We start from the raw sequence: 24,797 nt of genomic DNA on the forward strand, positions 1-24,797 counted from the left end.
TTATATAAGTCCTTGTTTCCCCCAATAAACTGGCCATTGCACCCTGACCTTCTACTGTGTCAGAACCCCTTTTGTGCAGTGTCGCATCCTTATTCCTTTTACCCTCAGGCCGTGGCAGTACAGACCATAAACCATGGCTCAGTACAAGTCCTAGAACTTGCAGCTATTCGTATTGCCTTTGAACTGTTTCCTGATCAGCCAATTAACACTGTTACAGATTCATGCTATGCAGCAGGTTTGGTTTCATGTCTCGAGGCTTCCTTCCTTCGAGATGTTGCTAATCCACACTTACTTGCTGAAATACGTACTGTATGGGTTCTTGTTAACCACAGAACATTTGATTTCTACATAATGCATGTTAGGTCCTACACAGAAATGCTGGGGCCTATAGCAGAAGGGAACCAAATATCTGATGCAGCAGCTCTGTTTACTACAGTGCCTGGAACTCTCGAGCAAGCTAAATTGTCTTGTTCTTTTTTCCACCAGAACACATGTTCTCTGAAGAAACAATTTCAAATCACCCTCAGTCAGGCTCGAGACATAGTCATGTCATGTCCAGACTGCCAATAAATTACTCCAATGCCATCCCAGGAAGCAGTTAACCCCAGAGGACTGATAGCTCATGAGGTGTGACAGACAGACATTACACATATAGCTGAGTTTGGTCGGTTAAAATATGTTCATGTTACAGTCGACACACACTCCAGATACATAACTGCCACTGCACATACCAGGGAAAAGGCAAAAGATGTCATAAGGCACTGGCTTAACTGCTTTGCAACACTAGGGACCCCAAAAAAGATCAAAACTGACAGTGTTCCAGCATACATTTCAGCAAAGGTCGAAACTTTCCTAACAGACTGGGGAATCTCTCAGTCCACAGGTATACCACATTCACCCACAGGACAGGCTATGGTAGATAGAGCACACCGTACCCTAAAAGACATGCTCAAAAGACGAAGAAAGGGGGAGTCCATCTGTAGTCCACAGGAACATCTGTGGAAGGCAACATATGTCATAAATTTTTTAAATTGTGACAGTGCAGAGAAAAGTAGGTATGAGAGACAACACAGACCTCAAGCATTTTTGTCTCCCAAACCACTGGTCATGATAAAAGACTTAATATCAGGGCAATGGATGGGACCTGCGGACCTCGTGACATGGGGGAGGGGGTATGCGTGCATATCTACAGATAAAGAATTAAAATGGATTCCTTCCAGGTGTGTCAAATCCTACGGTACACCCTCACAGCAGCAGCAAGACCCAGACTGATAGTGGAAGAGACTGCAGACAAAGACACGTAACTGATGTTTACTACTGAAAATGACCAGTGTGGCAAAAATACAGAATCTTATTAAAAGCCGTAAGTGTGCATGTGAAGAAAGAATGAGGTGTCTGCTGGTGTGAGTGTGTTATGAGTGAATGAAAGAGAACTGTGTGAGAGTATAAGCACTTTAAACACTAAGCCTTAAAAAGGTAACACTACCTCAGCCACATAGTCACATTAGAAGAATTCAATTCATAACGTTTACCCCCTAATAAACCCTGTTGTTGAAATAAAGTGGAATTTTCCCTGTTCTACACAAACCCTCAGACAAATAAAGGTTAATGTTTCTTGTTTCTCCCAGTTACATAAGTACCACCCAGTTTTATAAAAAACCCTCAGATCAATAAAGATGTTTATCCCAGTTACGTTACACCCCTTAGGAAAATAAAGGTTCAAGTTTATATCAAGCACGTTCAAAAGGTTAAAGAGAGAAATTCTAATAAGTAGGTTTGTTGAAGAACCAGGGTGAAGCAGTGAGCTGGGTCACTGTGATACAGTGGTAATTGTTAAAGGTTTTACAAGGTTTAAAAATGTACTGTTCTATGATTCGTCTTAATAATAAAACCGAGGTAGATGTAGGGAACGTGTTTTAGGGACGTTGGATGAGGCACCCTGGGAGATGTAGTCCCAAAGGTACTCAAATACACACGGGCAGTAGCAAATCCCATGGTGGTTGGTTAAGAGAATCACATGTTGTTTCAAAGTGCATATAAAAGATGCTGTTTGCTTCCAATAAACGGATTTGGTTGTTGGGACTCCAACCAACCGGGTCGTGTGGGTTTATTTATTCATTATATTAATAAAGCCACACATTCCTGGGTTTAATCCTCCTGGAGAGCTCAAATTGCTAGTTATGTTCTCAGCTCAGAGTTTAGTTTTGGAAAAATGTGACAAACAGTAGTGGTAGGGAGCTTTTAAACAACAGACCTCTTGTAAAAGAAGTTACTCAGGCAGGCAAACTTACTACCTGGCAGATTAGCAGCTAGGAAGAGTATTTAAACTCTAGTACAAGTTATTGTTTCTTAATACGGTGAACGTCCTTGCTTCTTTATTCAGTGATTTTCCATCTGAAACACAACCAGGCTAAGGAAAAAACCCACACGTTTATGAGCTATCCTTGGTTGGCTCTGCGTGTGTGAAAATCACAGAATCATAGAATGGTTTGGCTTGGAAAGAACCTTAAAGATCATCTGGTTCCAACCCCACTGTCATGGACAGGGACACCTTCCACTACACCAGGTTGCTCAAAGCCCCATCCAACCTGGCCTTTAACACTGCCAAGGATGGGACATCCACAACTTCACTGGGCAACTGCTCCAGTGCCTCACCACCCTCACAGTAAAGAATTTAATCCTAATATAGAATACAAACCTACTCTCTTTCAGTTTGAAACCTTTCCCCCTTGTCCTGCCACTACAGTTCCTGACAAAGAGTCCACCTCTGGCTTCCACGCAGGCCCCCTTCCAAAACTGGAAGGCTGCTATGAGATCTTCATGCAACCTTCTCTTCTCCAGGCTGAGCAGCCCCAAGTTTCTTAGCCTGTCTTCATAGGAGAGCTGCTCCAGTCCCCTTATCAACTCTGTGGCCACTCTCTGGACTGTTCCAACAGTTCCATGTCCTTCTTATGTTGAGGGCACCAGAACTGCACACAATATTTCAGGTTGGGTCTCACTAGAGTGGAATAAACAGGCAGAAAAATCTCCCTCAACCTTCTGGCCACTCTTCTTTTAATGCAGACCAGGGTACAGATAGGACTGTGAGTGCACACTGCTGGCTCACATAGATCTTTTTGTCAACCCCCAAATTCTTGGGCTGGACAAGATGATCTCCAAAGGTCCCTCTCTCAACCTAAACTATACTGTTACTCTGTGATTCTCTGTGGGTGAGGTATAACTAGAAGTCAGATCTCCCTTTCTCAAGACAAATGCCCAAACAACCATGCTGCTGTGAAAAAAAGCGTGCAGTAGCATTACTCCATCACCATTTCTGGAGCAAAGAGAGATCCCAGTATTTATTCCCAGACAGGTTTTTAAGCACTTAGTCTCTAAGATATCTACCTCTATCTATTTTCACATCCAGGTATTTTTTGAGCATGATGTAGTTTGCATTACTAGTAATCCTCAAGGAATCTCACTGTTGAGTTTCTCCTTGAACCTTTGTATGCCCTTCCACATTGAGAAGGACCTTTGCAAATAATCTTAAGTAAGTAGTTCTGTGTGATGCAAAAGAAAATGGAAATTAAAAACAAATACTGTTCAAGAGTAAGTACCATTCAGGATTATTTTAAATTTAAAAGAAAGTACTTCAGAGAAAAAAATAAATACTGGACAATTCTAGACTTTTATGTGCTGGAAACTCCAAAAACTTCAATACCAGGGTTTTCAGAATAACTTATATACAGAATAATTTTTTTCTTAGGAGTACATTTGTTATCTCACTTTTACACCTTGATGCCACAGCGTATGAAGTGATATATTCTGAATGCTACAAAAAAAAAAATGTATGTAGGGTATTTTTTCAAGGTGCAGGCAAGTGTTATGAATTCTCAACAACATAAAATAAATTTTATTATGTCATCTGTGATGATAAAAATAAATTTGTATGATAAAATAGGTATCTTATAAACACAATTTTTTTTCAATTTCCAGAGAAAAGTAGTCACCATTACTAGTTAAAAATGCATAAATTACTAAATATATTCAATCTTGAAAAATATCACAGTAAAGACTATTATTACAAGTCATCTAAAATGTAAAAATTTGGTAGTATACTTTTCTACTGATACCAAACCCCCTGTAACAGTAACTCCAATAATTCTGTATTACTTTAGAATCTTTATATTTACCCACGCACTGGAATATTCATATTCCTTGCAGATTTAGCAACTTCTTCAAACTTTTCTATGCTTTCTTCAATTGAACAATTAATATTCATTTTGCTAAAAGATTCAGATGCTGCGCCAAATACTGAGACTTCTGTAGCTCCTGCTGCAATCTAAAAAATACATTTCAATAAAACAGCATCATAACACTATATTAAAATATTAGATCAAGCACTTAATTCTGTACAACACTCCAGAATTTTAAAGTACATTAAGTATATTATCCATATCTAAAATATAAGTTTAATTCAAATTTTTTTAAGCTATCACATACAGACAGATTGAATCAAATTTTGAGTTCATTCACTATGGCTATTTCCTTCCTCTTCTAACCAATTAGGTAAATATGTTTTTAAACTGATAAATGATAAAGGTAATAAGATGCAGGAAATCACATAAGCCAACTATAAAAATAACAATTATTGATACTTATATTTATTTTTCAGAAAAGGGAAAGATCATATATCAACTCCGAAATATCCATCCCCTGCACAGTCTGTTCCTCCCAAATGCCAGGAAGTCATTCCCATGCTTGGGAAAGCTCTCTGTGGGCATGTGTCTGGAAGCAACAACAATAACTAATAACGATTTCTTTGTTAGAGCAGCTCTAGGATCAAGGGCTCCACTGGTCTTGGTGTCATAGTTGCTATGGATAATATGGAAAATGTGTATGTGAGAGCCTGCTGAGAAAGTCTCAGAGCAAACACCAGCCTAGAAAATGTGTAAATGTGGTGACTTTATTCAAGGGGCAATAAGCCTGAGCTTGTACTGAGTAAATCAACTAACATGAGGCAAACTAGAAGGCTGAAAGACAAATGATAGGAGAAGAAAATATTTAAGCTTAGGAGAAGAGTTAATTAATTAATTCTCATTCTCCAGTGAGAATAATACTCTTGTTTTATGAAAAGGGATGAAGATTTTCCCTTTAGTCTTTGCTTCTGCAGGATAAGGTCTAAGCTTCAGCAACTCTTACAGGGACAAATATTCTTTCAAACAGAGGGGGAAAAAATATCATCAAGAAAGAATGCAGGAATCACCTACAACTATTTCTTAATTGTTTTCCTTTCATTATATCACCAAATACAGTATTGAGATATACTGTATACATATAGAGCACAATTAATTCTACTCATACAAGCTACCATTGAGACAAAGTCATGGCACTATAAGCTGACTATTGATAGCTAAGTTGACTATGCACAGGATTCTGTTCCATTCATATGCAGTATAGGAACTGAATGATAGACTACACCACAAATATCCACCAAGAAGTACACTTTCCAAATACAGTTTGTCCTATATCAGGACAGAAGCACAGAAGTATTAAGAATTTTCAGAAAACAAAAAAATCCAAAGATTTGACTATCAGTGTATATGCTTTAAGACTGAACTGCTCTATTTTCACACTTCCAAACACTTTGAATCTATAATTTTGAGTACTTATTTTGTATGAACTGAAATAATTTAAACTTTCAAACCCTACCAAAATGAATGCAGAACTGCTATAAAGCATTTTCACATCCTCATTCTTCTTCATTACTTTCTAATAAGAAGACACTCTTCAGAAACTTTTCTAGGGCAAACTTTTCATCTACAAGCACTTTTTATATACAAGCATCATTTAAAGGAACTTAAAAAGATTGATCATCACTTCCATCAAAATATACATACATAGAGCGTAATATCACTCTGTAAATTTGCTCATTTTTCATAATGAAAACTGAGACTTTTCAATTAGCTTATTTCTAAGATTAAATAGCTAGTTTATGGTACTGAACTGAATATCTATGAAGGCACTTACAGCAGAATGAAAACCTTGAAGATTAGGCGTGAGAACCGGATACTGGACTCCAGGATGCCGCTCAATGCCCCTCATTACTTCTTTGTGATCTGCCATCTAAAATACATAAATAATTTGTATTGATCAGCAGTCATTTCCTGATTTTATACAGCTAAACAGAAAGTGGCCTAGACTGTGGGTTTGCCTTCATTACTTTTACAGTGCATACAAAAAGTCTAACAACAAAGGGGTTAAATTGATGTTGCACAAGTACTCCTTTTTTAATTTCTTAACTTTTAAGCATTTGAGTTGCAATCTTTTCAGATCTCTATGATTATAGAATTGGAGTTACGATTTCTTTTTGTGTGTATCTGTAAAAATATAATTTGCATCATAAATTGACAGGCTTGTGATCATGCTGTTCATCAACTGTTATAGCAATTTTAACCTTACCTCACTGGACTCAACAGATGGAATTAACAGAATAACTGACATTTAAACAACGTCCAGATCTTGAAAACTTCAGCACTCTGATAAATGCAACTTCACAATGTTAAGCATAACTGAACTTCAAATACTCAAATTGTAATCAGCATATTTAAAAAGACTAAACACAAGTCTATCCCTAAAAAAATATAGCAAGAACCAACTGTCTGCATAGTGTAGCATTTTAATATATTTAGAAGTTTCTTTCTAAAGAAGAAAATACTTCTTTACTATAGCAAAGATCAGAGCATTACTTTATTCAAGGATTTGTTTTCCTTAGTCTCCCCTCACAAAAGAAACTCTGCCTTTTTAAGACACTTTTACGTTTTTCTCATTCACACTCAAGATTAAACATACTACATGTACTAATCAAGATGAATGAAAGACTTATTGATGTAATACAAAACAGGTTATTTAGGTAAGCACATTTTCCTGAAAGAAGTGGATGGAAAATGAATATTTTTCAATGGTGTGCATTCCTGAAAACAACACAGTTAATAAAACATATCCCTCTTATTTCATGTCTTAAAGATTTTGAGTTTTAAAAAATGAATAGTGTTTAGTTTTTAAATTAGCTCTCATAAAAGCAAATCTCTCGAGAAAACAATATTAAAATGGATTTCTGATTCTTTCTGCACTGGTGAAAAGTCATTTGAGAAGTACCATATGAAAAGATATATGAACTACAAAGCTTTCATTACGTCTTACTTTCAGCAGATACCTTATTGATAGCTATGCAGTACCACAATTCTAAATACATGATATTAAATTACACCACATTATTAACTGAGAATACTACTGGCAACCTGGAATCTTCCTGTCGCTGGCTTCCTACTCTGAAAATTAATGGATTAAAAATATCAGAAAAATTCACATATGCCTCCTCAAATGTAAGCCCAATGTGTAAGGAACTGGATAGGAAAAGTGTCTAATAGCCAGACAACTAATTTCTCATCAGGAAACAAGTGATAGCACAAGGCAACTTTTTCTATCTGCTTCTACTTAAACTAAATCAGTCTGATAACCTCACAAAGAAACCTTTGTTAACACATTAATTTTTTAAGAACAATTTTTCCTTAATTTAATATAAATAGTATCTACATTTCTCAGGACAAGGAAGTATGTTTGAAACCAAATGATTCATTAAATGGCAAACACTGGAACTAAATCCACACTTCACAATTACAGCCTGACTTAAAATACACTAGAAAACCAAAATGACACTTTTTCAACCAGTATAAACCTGCCAGATCCAAAAAAATATTATATGTATTAAATCTGTCCCATTACTATTTTTCCTGTAAGTAAAATCCCATCTTTACACATATTTCACGTTACAAGATTTTAAATTGTAATAAAATATTTCTTTTCCAAATTTCTTTTAAAATAAGCTTCCTAAAGGTAGGTATTTATAATTTTTGGCCGTTTAGGTTATAGGTGTGGGATCCTGTTTTACATGGCACCTTGCTACTGTGGAACTTTTTCTTGTAGCTTTTTTCAGTAAAAAAATCTCTGCCAAGAACAACAGCGGATTGGAAACCATAAAAAAACTTTAAAATACTAAAAAAAGAAGTGAATGAGTGATCTAAACATAACCGTGAATTCTATTCCCATGACCCATGAAAAAAAAAAAAAGGAGCAAAGGAAAGACAAAGTCAGGACTGCACTCTCTATCAATGCAATATAATCTTATTTTTTAAATAAAAGAACATTTTAAGCACAAATTAAGCCATTAAAACAAAGTGTTTAGACATGACAAACTCATGCTAAATTTGGTACTTCTAATGTCTCACAGGAAAAGGAAATAATTAAACAAGAAAGGAAGAAATACACCTTTGCTTTAGATTTTCTCTTCTAATGTTTAAAAACCTACATAAGTCTTTGTTGCAGTTACTGCCAAATTTTGATGACGTTTGGAAAATCTTAACTTGGTCACTTTTAACAGATACAATATCATTGTCCCTGCATTGATGCCAAAGAAATTCTGCATTGTCACTCTTCCCCTTTCCTATTATCCTTCCTCTAGACTATTCCCTCGTGATCCCAAGAACACTGAAATAAATCAAAGGCGTCTCAGAGTGCTGTACAGTTTGCTTTGCTAACTCATGAATAACCATGACCATACTATGTTTTTCTCAGATAAAAGCTGTAAAATACAGTCCAGGCCCTGGATATACTCTCAGTTTAAAATATAAAACTTTATATATATTTTGACAGATGTGCAACAAACATTGTTAAAAACTGAAGTATTTTCTCAAATTAATTAGTTTCATGTTTTAATTTGTAAATAACTTGGGATCCTCACTAAATATAAAGCATTCAAATGCTTCTGTGCAAACGAGTGTGTAATTTCATGAAAAATAGTTTAAATTATATAGACAAGTATTTCTTTACTTATATAGACTTACTTCCTTCCTTGCAGGGAATAATTAATTTGCACAAACAGGACCTATACAGTATACTTCAGGACTAAACCCAAATTTGCAATGTTAAATCTTACATGAAAAACTGGCTCTTCTCATGCCAGTTCAGTTTTGATGCTGATTTCAGAAAGGCTAGTGTTTCTGCTAAGTTGTACCAAACATAAAAATTCTGGACAAATAATAAGCAAATTATTATGACTCATCAAATCTCAGTGTGGCTGCTGATAGAGTGCTAGAACTGCAAAATAAGTAGCATGCCTAACTACTACTCCATCTAAAAAGTCCCAAATTTAGATCATCCAAACACATTTCCAAATGTGGAAAATTACATTTCATTTAGGGAAAAAGAAAATAAGGTATGCTACTTTCCTTTTTTACATCAGGGATTATTAGTTTTAGAAGAGTAGAAAAGAAGTAGTAACATTAAATTATATTAATGATTTGTCATTTATATCCTAAATATCTAGTTACAACTGAATGTCACATAAATGGGATGGCATGTAAATTGAAATAGTTCTGAATGGAGATGATTTTACATACCTGAGGCACCCATTTGGATGAAACAAAACTGGTCACTTCTACTACAGGCAGGCCTGTTTTGGAAAGCCGGTTGATTAACTCAATTTTTATATCAGTTGGGACTATCACCTACAGACATGGAGAAATACTTTAGTAAAATATTTCATATGATAAGAAACTTTTGTAAGTGAAATGTTCTCAGTACATAATCAATACTTTTTTTTTTTAAACGAACTCCACTCACACATTTTACCATAACTCTACTGTTTCCTGACAGTAGGAAACCTCTGCATAAGGAAGGCACTAGGCAGTATACACAATCCTACTCCATTTTCTGTCCATCACAAAAGAGACACTTCTGTGTCACTGGTTATAGGTCTGGCCTTTAAAAAAGTTATTTGTTACTAACCAAATACTAATCTAGCAAAGAAGTAGCAAAGGAAATAGTAACAATTCAACCAGAGAAAAATGTGAGGAAAAAGCTCCACAGCTGAGGCAGAGTAATTCTATTCTGTTAATACTATTAAATGTTTATATTAATAATATTATGAATAAATAATATTTATATTTAATATTACTAACGTAATACTACTAACGTGTTTGATATCAGTAACAATTATATATGTGAGCTTATCCTTCTGTTTGTGGAAACAGATGACTGTTTTGATACATGTACCCTACAGTCTCTTTCAATCTTCTTCCTTGCTTCCCTACCACCCTTCAGGCAAACAATATTATCAGAAGAGTAATATACTTTTCCCCCATGTCTGTTTAGCAGGAAGCATGATTAAACCCATTTTAGTCTTCTATATTAGCACTTGGAGCACAAACACACGTTACAAAGATAGTTGGTGTTTCATGGTATTTACCAAGTACATCGTGACAGATGTACTGACAAGACAAATTCCAGAAAAAGAAATGGCAGTTAAGTAACAGAAAGGCTAGTTAGCCAAGTATAGAAAGAAACTTTATGATTTAAAAGCTGGGTAAATAGGAATACACTTTTATTCTAATACAGAAAACAGTTATCAATATGTAAAGAAATAGATATATTTAATAGTGCAAAACGAAAGGAACTTAATTAGCAGGATGTACATGGCCTACACAATGAAAATAACACTAATGTTTATGTCAAAGTACTCAAAAAAAAAAAAAGGAGAAAAGTTACCTTTTCATTTTGTAATCCATCCCTTGGCCCAACTTCTACAATCTTTATGTACTCAGGCAGTCCAGATGCTTGAGGTTCCTGAAATAAAAATCAATACTGAAACACAAAACAATGGAGGTCACCAAGATCAAACGTACAGCTTGTACTTGTCCTCTCATATGATTCTGGGTATAGCATCGTATTGTCAACAGGAAGTTAGCTCAGGGCATTTAAAAATCTGTGAGAACATCTTCCACACCTTGATTTAGGGAATAAAAGTCAAAAGTAGAAGTTAGCTGCGTGAATACTCCTCTGCTCCTTTGAGGCCACAAATGTTTACTATAGAAAGGTATATAGAACCATAAATGAACATTATGTTTTACAGTGAAAAATATTCCCATTTCAAAAATCTTCGCAATGAACAATCCAGTCCTCCAAACTTCTAACTGAATGTTCTCAGTTTAACTGAATAGCTCTGTAAATATTTGCAAGACTAGGCTATAAATCTGAAAAGAACATAGCAGTCAAGAAATGTTGAAGAGATTATTAATGAAAGATGAAAGTTACTCCTCTGAGGATGAAGTTTTTAAAAAAGGATTTAAAGGAGAGCAAGGAAGGCCTCCAGTAGATAAGAAGAATCTTCCAGGTGTAAGGGCAGCTCTGGAAAGGCAGGAAGCTGATGGGGACAGGAGGGAAGGAAGGCAGCAGTAAGGTCAAAGGGCTAAGGAGAGCATGGGGAACTGGAGGGGGAGGAAGAAGAAATGAGAGTAGAAAAGCAGATGAAGGGAAATGAAACTTCTTTTTTTAATATTTAGCTGCTCTGTTATTGAATCAAGTTGACAGGTGTGGCAGTTAATGTAAACTGGGTCTTTAAATCCTGAAACAGTTCAGAACAGTTGAGTGGATTGACCCCCAAAAGCTGTGTGTCTTTAAAAATACATCCCATGGTCAACTTGTGGCACTCTTCCTGTGCTCAGAGGAGTGGACAGGAGGGACACAGGCAGCCTTTCCAGGAGCTCTGGAGATGCCCTGTTTTCTATATTGTACTGAATATAGAAGCCAGACCAGTTCTCCGTTCCAGTGTTTCTAAAAGCATGAGCTGGGATAAACATGAGCTACCTGTGGGTAGCTGCTCCACTGCATTCACCACCTCTCCCAGGAGTTTAACACCACTGGAAGGATGACACTGTCAGCACACAGGGACAGCTCATACCCGTGGGAGTCACAGCTCCCCCAAACCAAAGTCACTCCATAAATACAGCCACTAATCTCACACCATCCACAAACAACAGAAAAAGCCGTACTTCATCCCTCCCTGGCTAGCATTATCAGGGTTGTTTCAACAAAACGGCTGCTAATTTCTCCTCACAGTAATGAAAAATGAGCATTCCTATGAGCACCTTTGGTTTCTCCCCACGTTCTTGGTGCCTGCGGGTAGTTTTCTGCAGGACTCGCCAAAATACTATAAACATATTTCAGAGCATTTACTGTGTATTTATCTGAGCCCAGTAAAAGAATGGGAAACAGCTGTATAGTATCTATTTGATCACATGGAACATCTGGTAAGTTGAAACTCTGTCAGGCCGTGCTAAGCCCACACCCGCTGACAGTATAAACCTACTTAAATGTGAAGGTAAAACCTTCACATCTGCTGCATATTGTTTCTCTTAAGTTATTTTCACAAATATGGCACTGCCTCAGCACTATGGGTATAAATCTGGGATATGTCATGATTATCAGATCCTTCTTGTTGCAAGACAAACGCCACAAGTGTGCTATCAGTAAACTTGTGACTGGAAAATGAAGAAGAAGCTAAAGCAGATTATGTGAACCAAAGCTTAATTTAGAGCATGAAAAATGTCCATAAAACTTCGATGGCAAAAATGTTCAATTTCTAGGCCAAATCTTGTAAATTTGACTCTGTTCCTACTGTGGCAACACTTTTGTTGAAATCAAAGAGCTGTACCTGTCTTTACAGAACAGTTCACACAGCTACAGCACGTGCAGTAGCCATTCACACAGCCGTTCAAGTGATACCTGCAGCCCGTGCATTTTGAATGGGACAGAAGTTTGGAAGGGACATTGCAGAAAGACATTCAAGTATTGGGTTTTATTTTCCATCTGTGATATTACAGACATAAAATTTCTTTGAGCCATAGTCCAGGCCTCTCAGCCCCCGATTTTCTCCATAGCCATCCTGTCCACTAGTCAGTCCCAACTTGAATTCACTGTTCTTGAACACAACACTGAGAAACACATATGGGATGACTCCCACAAGGGTCACATAATGGAAACTCAAGGCAGTACTATAGACAAATCCATACATTCTTCAAACTAATGAACTGACAGCTTAGAGTAAAACTCAGAAACAAACTGGAGACTATAAGAGTACGTGTACCATCTTCTGCTAAAGTTACTCTAACATTTTTCTATTCTCTGTCACAGAGTTGAATCAGAGGAGTAAAGGAGTACCTCTTCACCTGAATCTCACCTGTCCTATGAATGAGTACTTGGTAACTAGCTGTTGGGACATTCTTCCAAAACAGAAATATGTACTTGGTAATGCTGTTGGCAAGAAAATGAAGGTACTTCCTGGGAAGTATTCTGATCACAGTGTCACACTTGCAGAGTATTTGCACATCACTTAAGTCACATCTGAAGAAATCACCTGAGCCACAAGTCACTTGCTGTGCCAGGCTCAATGCCATCTGCATTCGCTAGCCAAGCTTCAAATGCACAGAACACACTGAAGTCTTTAAGAACTTCAGCAGAGTTTTCACCCTTCTCTCTTTACTATCCAGATGATATTAGACCTTAACCAGCACTTGGGTTTCGTGAATTGAAGAACTGAGTTCCCCAGACTCTAACTGGGGCATTTCAAATGTGCACCATGCCCTCGGGTAAGAGGATGGATTTTCAGAAACAACAATAAGACAAATTTAGAGAATTTCAAAACCTTCAAGTATGGCATTAAATGGCCTACAGATAATAAATAGCAAATATAAATAGAAATAAACAGAAAAATGAAAAACAGTTTTTATATTTTAAGAGAATCGAAAAAAGGTGAACTTTGCAGAAATACACATGTACTTATATTAAACACTAGCCATGTCAGGTATATAATTTTGTTTCAGGAAAAATACTTACTAAATTGAACTATATGAAGTATTTTTATGTAATAAAATATAAAAAGTAGTTACAGTAAATACTTAGGGGTTACTGCTTATTGAATAATACAGTATCTCTGTTAAAAAGTAATGACTACCGAAGTATCATGTTTTAAGTATCAAAAAGGAAATAGTGGACATAAAAGACTAAGAGCCTGGAAAATTTGTTTTTCCATGTATCAAGCCTTGCCAAGGGAGAACAAAAAGCATATAAAACCACAAAAAAATTGCCTCCCTCAAAACAGAATGCAGCCAAAGAGTATTTTTTTAAAAATAGGAAAAGCAAAACCAAACCATTCAGCTTGAGACATCGAATGCCAAATTTCTGCATGGAAACATTCTCCTTCAACTATAAATAGCTGAAAATTCAAGTTTATTATAGAAAATCCCAGTAACTCTTAATTAGAACAGTATAATCTAGTTAAAATAACCATAAATGTAATTAAATTAAATAAACACACTTTTTTAAGCTCTGCCACTGCTTCACAACTTCTAGTAAAGGTGCTGAGGTTCCTTCAGCCTTCTGATTTTTATTCCATGAAGCTCATTCACATGGACAAAAATAGCACTGGTAAATATTACCCAGAGCTGCTCAAAAGTAACTGAAAGGACCCAAAAGTAAGGGAGAAGAATCTGGAGATTCAGGCATTTTCAGTCTTTCTAACCAAAGATGAAGCTCCGCTTCCTTTTTCCACAAGGTGGTGGTCTGGCACAGAGGACAATTGAACAAAGGTAGGTCCATCTTGCACAAGGAAGAATTATTTAGGACAGCAGTTTTAAACAAGGATCAGCAGGGAGGTGGCATCATAACTCCATATGTATATCTGCAATGACATGGACAAATGCCCAAAAACCAGGAGAAGGTTATGAGATAAATAATATGACTGCTGGAAGGAGAACAAAGAAAAGAGTGGTCAATCTTCTGAACACATAGATGTCTCTAAACTTTACAATACATAGAGGAAATAAAGAGGAAGAAATTAAAATCTTAGTACATAACCAAATAATGATTGAAGTAGTACTACAGAGACTTGTTTATATAGTTCACACTATTGGAAGGCAGAAATAAAATCTATTAATTCCTAAGTTAACTAGGGAGAAAATGGAGAAGATTCACCTGTGAGATATAAATACTATATACAGATATTCAGAAAACAGTAGGCACACCTGGTGAATATTCCTCAGTAAAGATAAGCTGAGTATTCATCCTGGAACATCTGTTGCATGCTGCTAACATGACTGGGAGAACAGTAGCCAGGAAGGGACCATGACTAAAAAATCCCTCATCAACACTTGAGAATCTTTCATCAAGTAAATTTTTCTTATGATATCACTGTGTATGCATGACCTGAATGGCAACACAGACATACCACAAACAAAGCAGTTGCGAGTGCTTTAGACAACAGGACCAAACTTCAAATTCCAAAATACAAAATTCCATTGACATACTAGATGCATTTCAATAAAAACAATATATTAGAAACACTTATGACTATCCATATCTGATGCTGACTGACTAATCAAAAGAATTTTTGCATGTTGTGCTTTACAAGTCCTATCATATTTCTCCATTGTAAAAATTTTGATCCCCCCCAAAAAAGATTCTTGTAAAACTGAGCATAGAATGTACCTGGCTAAACAGCTCTATAAAAAAAGGACTGGGAAATTAGCAAACTGAAAATAAGTAAATAACACCATGCTCTCAAGAAAAAAAAAAAATGAAATGGCAAATCCAATCCTAACCTATAAACTGAGATGTCATAGATAAAATAGTAGCCTGGGACTTAATGAATATAAATACTGTGTCTAATTTTGGACTTCCTACTTCAAAAAATAATTCAATCAAACGGAGATTGTCCATGGAAGGGCAAAATATTAAATGCAATTAATCATTAATGCAATAAATCATTACAGAATAAAATTAGTTAAATGCAGAGTTAACTTATCTGGAATAAACCAAATAATTGTTGAGGTCAGACCTGTTGACCTCTGGAGATCATCTAGTTCAAGCACCACTGCTCAGAGCAAGGTCAACTGAAGCAGGTTGTGCAGAACCATGTTCAGCTGGGTTGTGAGTATCTTCAAGGATGGAGATTGCTGGGCAGCCTGTTCCAGTGCTGACATCCTCACAGAAAAAGACTTTTCTGATCTTTCAGCGGAAATTATTGTACTTCAGACTGTGTCCATTGCCTTTGTCCTGTTAGTGGCTTTGTCTTCTTTATTCACCCTACTAAGTATTTATACATATTGATAAGATCCCTCGACCCTTCTTTTCTCCAGTCCAAACACTCTCAGCTCCCCAAATGTCTTTTCATATGGCAGATGCTCCAACCCATATGAAAGAACATCTCCTTCAGACCAAACACAAAATGACACATTTTCCAAAAGACCTACAGAGTTAATAAGTCTAACAGAGGGAACAAGAGAAGGAATTCCTCACTTCCCAGTATCTTTTCCTTTATACTAGAGGAAGAGGTCAACTCGCACATAATTTGGGTAAAACACCTGCTTAATATTGTTTTCTATTATTTGCAGTTTCCCCTTTTGCTTACAGTATTTCTTTCAAGACTGAAGAGCTACACTGAACTACTACACTGGGCAAGTGTTTTTCCCAGTAGCAATATATAAAACCACGAATTTTTAGCCCATATTCTTTAGATTTAGTCCTGAATAAATCCTTGATTTGTAACTTTTCATCTATAGCTTTCAAACCCCAAAACTGTGCAAGGCACAGAAACAGTGAAATGACAGCACAGAACTTAACTGGTGGTTTTATCTCAGGTACACAGTAATGGCTATGCTGGATAGAAAACCGATAAAAGCAGTATTTCCCACTTAACATAACAATAAAGAGCAAAATCTACTAAGACCACCTATTCAAACATAAACATTCATGAAGAAACATACATAATATAATTTTGACATAAAATACAATTACTAGTGTTATTTCAAATAATAGCATATATCTTATCAACATTTAAGATTTATTAATAATTTACATATTTTATTGTTATTTTTATAACTCATTTGAAAAAAAGCCAGTGAAAGTATACGTATAAAATGTGTATAAAATATGTATAAAAGCAATTATAATGTGAAGAGAGCTACAGATCCCCAGAAGCTTTTCTCTTTAGTAAGCAAAGGTAAGAAATGTGAACACTTGAATTGTATAAGTTACACATTTTAAATTGTGATCATCAAAATCATGACATTCCATGCTACATTCTAACTATGCTACCAAGGACAACTTATATGTCACCAGAGAGTCACGCAAACACTTCTGGTGGTCATGGCTTAAAATTTACCACATGCCAGCTCCAGCGGATCAGTAAATTCCACAGGCAGATGGCAGGCTACCAAAACTGCTGTTCTAACAGCCCTTCAAAGAAGAAGATTTCAGGAACTAGGGACTGAGGGTCTAACAGAAGGAGCAGCTAATTCTAAGAGTAACTGCAAACCATGTTAAGTTCTCTGACATCATGTTGGATGCTATAAAAAAAAAAAGTAATAGCATTACAGGACCAACACTCAGAAAGGTAAAATCAAGCCTAAAGACTGTTCACAATCTTTGAAAACAGACACCTTCTTTAATATTCATGTCTGTATTTGACATCAAATCATTAGTAACCTGACAGAACAAAAACAATAGACCAAATCTGTCAAATAATAGTCTTCTGGATGAGTCTGAATTTTCTGAATTATCACTGACAACTTGACACCTTTTAAGAAACGTTGCTAATTTCAACAAATGCAGAGTACATGGAATCACATGGGTCAGTTACAGCTAACAGTTCACACAATCTAAAAGCAGACAGACGCACTGTAGTCACAGGTAATTTTTGATAACTTGCAAAATGATGAAGGAATGTATTACTAGAGTCAGGTGGCACAGACAACCACAGTTAGACTTGTGTTACAATGGAATCATTAATAATAAATGGTACTAGAGACCTCTGTTATTAGCAAGAAGCCAACACAGCCAGTCACTTCAGCAAGAATTAAAAATGTATTTTCAGGACATGGTGTATACATTACCTTTTTCTATTTCCCTAAATGCTTCCCTTGGCTAACAAGAAGCATTTCTCCATTAATCAAGTTGGTTTGCAGCCAACTCACTTTCATCCATATCCCTATCTTGGTTAAAGCCTGGAAAAGCAATTATACCCTGCCACCTGGGCTGGATGAAAAAGATACAGAGAACGGAGATCAACAGCATACTGATGACACTGGAGCCAAAACCTCCCACATTTTCCTTTACTGTTATTTATGGTAATAGTATTACGGCGTGTATGGTGTTTTACAGGCAAGACTAACGACAGAATTATAGACGGGAGAAACAGTGGTGTTTCCACACACATCGAAAAAGCAGAGGCATGATCATCCTTACAAATCCAACATGTGAAAGTAATTTGCCCTTTATAATACTTTGGGATATCCATGGGGGGGGGAAATGAATATATACCGACAATCCAGCCCATCCACCCTATCAGGTAAGTTGCTTTAAATGTCTCATTGTCAATAAAAGTGAATTATGCACAGATCTTTAAGAATTCAAGTAAAAAGCTGGAAGTAAATCAAAATTTTCAATTATTATTGTAATCAAAATCACCCCCTGTGTACAAAAGCAGGGCCTAAAAGATCAAGTAAATCATTAATTCAAGTACAGGTGGCCCACCAGCACGTTTTCCATAGCTCTCTTTCCAAAAGACACTGATAAAAATCACAGTAGTTTAATGGTTATTTATTTCACCACTGTTGGCAACTCATCCTTCAGGAGAATTTAAAATTTATAAAGTCCTTCAGAAAAATAACACCTGAAAAGTGTTATCATAATAATTTCTCAATAATAGTAAGGAAATTATATCTTGAATACTACACCATTCTTGATGTTATAAAAATGTTCCACTTTCACAATGAACTTAGTCAAACATGAGTATATTTAAAGACTATAATTTTATGCCCATTTAACTGAAAATAATTAAAAGCATTGAGAATTTTGCTTATACGAAATTTTTAAAAAATAGATATAAGACCTTATTTTTAAAATAAGCATTTAGAATAAATTAGCGCTTTCTCTGAGCTTATTAAAAAGTATTCATATAATAATGATATGTCAGCTTCTGCTGAACTGGTAAATTTCCAATTTATTACATTAAACAGTAATAAGATTTTAACAATTTCTAATCATTCAAACCTGAAAATAGTGGAGTGGAACAAGCAAAAGATAATGGACTGGTACTGGAGGAACTATGACAAAGACAAAACCAAACTGAGAACATATCACTTTGGACTATTTCAGAAGATAAAATTAAGGGGTTGTCATGGCAAAATGAATCATGAGACTTCATAATTTTTTATTGCTTTCACTTCTAACCTTTGCACATTTATGAAGATTTTTTTCAAATCTCCATATTCTGGATAAAGTGCACAACAGAGGAGAAAGAAATGTGTGTTGTAAAATTGGTAATCAGACCAGCGTGAACTAAGCACAAAATAAGTAAAAAATATGTAATAATACTACCATTAGCTGTACTTTTGTTTTACTGTGATACATAATCTCGACTGAAGGAGTGTTCCAAACTGTGATGATACATACTACTACTTACGGACTAAATGGCAATGCAGCCATACCACTCAATAAGCTCAAAATGTCCTGAAATGTTCTTAATGATAGGACTCAACTGGACTTCAAAGCACATGAACTTAGGTATCTACGTATTTCTGTCTACAGGTGTCCTAGGTATCCCAGTACAGCTGATTTATATATTCACGAAAAATGTCTTAATGTTCCCTAAACACAGCATGCAGGACACAGGACCTGTGCCTCTTTGGAGCTGGAGGTAAAGTAGGATATTACAGGGCATCTTAAGGCATCAGCAATGAAGCTTGGCCAGCTGAACCAAATCACTTCTCAGCACTGTCAGCAATGGCCAAAAGCACATCAAATAACTCAGCCAAACACTAAGGGCACAAGTCAGATGGCTAATTACAGGCACCCAGCACATCCCAGATGCATCCAACTTGGCCTCCAGCTATTGCACCAGAGGGCCCAAGTCTCCCATAAATCCTACTTGATATCTGCCAACCCTACAAGTCATCTCAGTTACCTTAACGGCAACTCACATGGTACCAGAGAACAGTGCTTGGGAAATGGATTCAAGTCATAAATATCAAAAACTGGCAGGGAGACAAGAGAAAATTCTCAATCACCACTTGATTCCTCTCAGCATGGCCAACAGCCAGTTGGCTTAGTAGCTTAACTTTCCATCTTCCTCATCACATTCAGACAAAAGTGAGACACAGCAAGGCCAATGAACTTGCCTATCTTCTGTCTTCTCTTTCCCCAATAAAATCTTCATGTAAGCTGTTTTACTTTATATGAAGCCAATATATAGTTCAATTCAAACTCTGTTTCCAGGGTTTTAAAAATTCAGCTGTGATCAGCTGTGGATTCTGTTAAATCTTTTTCCTAATCCCAGTGTCCCACATGATATACCTTCACCATTTACCTTGTTCCCCCATTTCTCACATACTAACACCTATATTGAATCTCATCTTAACTACTTGCATTAAAAGTAAGCCCTAAAGCCACATACAGTTCCTTTCCAGATGCTGCTGTTGAATTATTTCCCTATGGGTTTCACCTAACATTCCACCAATGTCCTCTGGCGCTTCAGTACACACATCCTATGCATTCAAAGCCTTTAAACTTCTTTTTCCAAGAAACTCATAAACTAACACCTTTATTCCCATACAAAACAGCTAACATCTGTGGACAAAAAAAAACACTCAAACAAAGAAGAAATGTCTACCCAGCACAGTTTTTTTACCACTGCACCTTTTAGCAGTTTTTGCATGTAATAAATCTGGGGTTTTGTCACAAGAACTGCTGAGAGTGACTCTCATAAGAATATTTAATCCAAATAAATTCAAATGTAATACAACAATTCATTTACACCAAACCATAAAATAAATCTCCATTTAACAAGGGAATTATCTAAAAATAGTATCAGCTACAACAACAACATTCTGACAGCAAGTATAATTTCCTTCTTATGACCTGCAGCACCTCTTTCATTCTTTGCAACATTCGAATTTTGTCCCAAATGATGATCAAAATCCTCACCATCGATTATTATGCCTAACCCAGTAAAAGTCTGAAAAGCCATGAGCTGATTACTTCCAACTTTAATACCTTAAGTTTGAAAGGCAACCCTAAAACTGTCCCTGGAAGTACTTTTCTGAAATGTAAGTCATGCGTTTATCAGTTTTCTGGTTCCTTTGAATAATAAAATCTGTATCTGATTTGTAATCTCTTATTTAATACAATATTTATTATTCACTGCAACTTATGTCACTTTCAACATGTTACAAAATAGAGAAAAACTTTCATCCCCACTGCACTGCTTAGTTTTGAAGTGTGCATACCATTTTGACATTTCTGCCCTAAAAGGGCTATACAAGTGTACATTAACACAGCAATAATAAAATACTTCCCTTTTGCTGAAAAACAAAAATGCTGAATAAGCTTTACGGGTATTTAGAACAGCAGGAAAATCTGATTTTGATCATGCTCTTATCTCAAGAATTTCTGAAGATCCCCTCTGTTTCTTTAAACATAACTTCTTCCACACTTCACACATGAAAAGTTCTCAATAACCTTCAATTTCCTAAAATTTCAGAGAACCATCACCTTGTTTAAACACCTCAAATATTTATGTTGCGAAAGAACAGGGGGTATTCTTTGGGACAAGAACCCATCTCAGCTTTATCTCTGCACTGTACCTACACCACACCAGTTTCTTATATAAAGTGAAATTCAAACACATACTTTCATAAACATGTGACTCTTTCAACCCAGATGCTGCAAGAATTGGATCTACCTTTTCCTCAGAAGCACCAAATAATAGTCTTATGATTAAAAGGTAGAGAGAGTAAGTGTCATTTCATCCTAGGTACCCAGCATTCCATCTAAGTGAAAAAAACCCAGTAAAGTGTGATCCAAGTCTCTATAGAGACAATTGTTACTACTATTTGTCACCACATCAGACAGTTCGAAGGCACAAAATTTGATTAATTAGGAGCAGTAAATATTTTTCTTTACGAAAACTTCTATATCTGACCAATTGGTAAGTCTTACAGTAGTCCTATAAGGCACTTCTGAGATTTCCTTACTGAAACCAGAAAACAGAAGACCTACAAATTGTAAATAAAATCCTTATTAAAACCTGAGACAAAGATAATATTCCCATTTATTTCGGTAGGCATTAAATTGGGATCTAGCTGATATTAGGAAATTCACTTATCTTCACTCTCAGCCAAAGCAATGAGAAAATGAAGAAGAATGATTTCAAGATGTACAAATTTTGAAATGATGATTTGACACATGGTGTGTCCGAAATGAGCTGGCATTCAAGGAAATGAGTATCACTGTGCCCACATGTAGGCTTTGAAGGAGATGGAGGTGGGAAAAGTCAAATCGAGACCTTACCAAAAACAGATGTTGGATCTGAGTAGAAATTTCCTGTGCATTTTTTTAATTCCCAAATTTGCAGAGCAAGATCTGTAAAATCCTTTACAACATTTCCAGCTTTATTGTAAAGTTTTAAACTCACTTAATGATCCCAGTATAGCATAAATCTCTATCAACTAAAATGCTCCTGTTCTCTTTCCACTATTCACAGTCCAATGGCACAAAAGAAGTAAAAGTCAGTGACTCCATTTAGGTCAAACTTACACTTTATTATCAGTCTCTTAACTTCTAACATCCTGTTTGGCACCTCTAACAAACCAAGTACTCAGCCTCTTTGGACTTTTCAATGTTCTTGAGCTCTTATCCTGCAGCATATAAAATACCTGACTGAAAAAAACTGACAGGAGTCTACTGACTGAATCTTCTAAAGAGGAAACTCCTCTTGACTTCAAAGAAAATTCTGGAAAGAGCTCAGCATTGAACTCTCTCTACTCCAGTTAAATTCCGTGGGAGTGTGTTTTATTTATTACCTTCTGTATCAGCATGTATCATATGACATTCATCATCTCTAAATTCAACAAGAAAAGATACAGCATGCTGATACAAACTTAGTAGTATATAATTTAATTCTAAATTATAGCAATCTTTTCTACTTTATTCTTCTATTTATTTTATTTTTTTATAATAATTTGGTATGCTTTACATCTTATGAACATTAAGAAAATAAATGTTCCTTGGGAATCTGCAACAAAACAAAACAAAAGTCTCATTTTTGGGACATTCTTGTGATGTATTCACTAAGATAAAGATCCATCTACTGAGTTCTGTATTGGCAAGGTCTCTGCATGTAGAAGAATATGAAGGGCTGGAAATCAGAAACTTCATAGTCTCTTAGTGATCAGTTAGTCTTCATTTACACAAAAGACAATGCAAAATTTAAACACTTTGGAAGTTCAGGATGAAAACACAAAATGAGATAAAGTATGTAGGTAAAGGAAAGAGAAAAAAAAAAAAGATCTTTGCCCAAGGAAACTAACATAATTTCTCTATAATGATTTCATAAATTATGTTTAAATAATTTCATCCTTTTAAAACTTCAAGAAACAAAACTTTTGCAATACAATGTCCAGGACACCTAGCTTCTTTATTCTTTCTACTTATATGCAATCAAAAATATCTAAAAGAAAAGAATGTAAATAATGATGTATTTCTTGCATATTGTATTTGCAATAATAAATTAATAAATTTACAATATTGTTGAAAGCAATTTTTATAGTACTTTTTAACTACATAAATTATATTTAAAAATAAAAATAACCTAAACAGCTATTTAGGACATTCTGCAAACATTAATTTATTCCTGGAATATATCATTACATGGTAATATAAAGAATGTGAAATACAGTATGTCTCAAGTCAGTTGCTCTGAGGTGTAGCTAAAAGACACAAATAAAACAGGTCAACCATCTCCTCTTAGGTAGCACAATACTACAGGACTATTTTTTTATTCTGTAATTTGAATCAAGAATCAACCATCAAAATACAAGTGGTTAAGACAAATATATGTAATTGTCATATAGACTGTGGGGTTTGTTGTTATTCTTGATTACTTAAAAATAAATTTGAGAGGTTTCTAGCATATGTTTAAAACATGACAGTGTCTTGAAAAATCTAAACTAGCAAATTAAAACCATAAAAATAAGACACTTGTGTGCATCTCTTGATCCAAGAGTGTCATGCAGTGAGGAGATGAGGGAATCTTAGGCTTGTGTTTTTGATTTGGATATTTAGGCCTGTAGCAAATAAATCATGGCAATCTAGGCACTGAAACAGAAGTTAGCTGTCTAAATTAGAGGACTCAAGCTTATGTTCATTATTTTATATATTTAGCACCTAGCATTTGTGTTCCTCTCCAGTTATATCATCATGGCTGGGCTTCGCGAACAAAGATTTGGGAAGGCTCTATCCACATTTGTTACAGGCACGTTGGTGACTTATGAGGCCAATACGAGACAGACATATCCGATTGCAAAAGGCACAGCAGAAAGACTCCTTAGGAGGTGTATTCTGCAATTTACGATTCTTTCTGCGTTGCCTTTTTTCCTCAAGAGTGATCCTGCGTGTGTTCTCGAAGGAGACAGCTGCGTTATAGATGGTGTGTCTCCAGACCTCTCTGTTGGAGGCCAGAGTAGACCAGTTATGTTGATCAATATGGCCAAGGTTGAGATGTTGTTTCAGGGAGTCCTTGTATCTTTTCTTCGGGGCTCCTCTCTTGTGGCAGCTGGTGGCAAGTTCACCATAAAGCAAGATCTTAAGGAGGCAGTGGTCCTTCATCCTTGAGACGTGCCCTGCCCATCGCAGCTGTGTTCTCAGCAACATGGCCTCAATACTTGTGACTGCTGCTTGTTCTAGAACAGATGTATTGGTCACAAAATCTGACCAATGGATGTTTAAGATTGTTCGGAGGCAGCGCTGATGGAAGCGTTCTAGGAGACGCAGGTGGTGGCGGTAGATGACCCATGATTCGGAACCATATAAGAGAGTAGACAACACTATGGCTCTGTAAACACTGATCTTGGTGCTTTTCTTCAAGT

General features: G+C 36.0%; 1 protein-coding gene across 3 annotated transcripts in view; it reads right to left on the reverse strand.

Annotated features, from left to right (window-relative positions):
• HMGCLL1 (3-hydroxymethyl-3-methylglutaryl-CoA lyase like 1) overlaps positions 1–24,797 on the reverse strand; it is a 71,496-nt gene that overhangs the window by 42,075 nt on the left and 4,624 nt on the right. For all 3 annotated transcript variants that reach the window (XM_017814586.1, XM_017814588.1, XM_017814587.1), the window contains exons 2-5: positions 10,585–10,662; positions 9,438–9,545; positions 6,010–6,105; positions 4,173–4,321 (exon numbers count right to left, since the gene is read on the reverse strand). In XM_017814586.1, coding sequence (XP_017670075.1) covers positions 4,173–4,321; positions 6,010–6,105; positions 9,438–9,545; positions 10,585–10,662 — 431 coding nt within the window. The remainder of the gene's footprint in view (positions 1–4,172; positions 4,322–6,009; positions 6,106–9,437; positions 9,546–10,584; positions 10,663–24,797) is intronic.

Source organism: Lepidothrix coronata, unplaced genomic scaffold (genome assembly GCF_001604755.1).
Source record: "Lepidothrix coronata isolate B3197 unplaced genomic scaffold, Lepidothrix_coronata-1.0 Scaffold45, whole genome shotgun sequence".
In the NCBI taxonomy this organism is placed as follows: domain Eukaryota; kingdom Metazoa; phylum Chordata; class Aves; order Passeriformes; family Pipridae; genus Lepidothrix; species Lepidothrix coronata.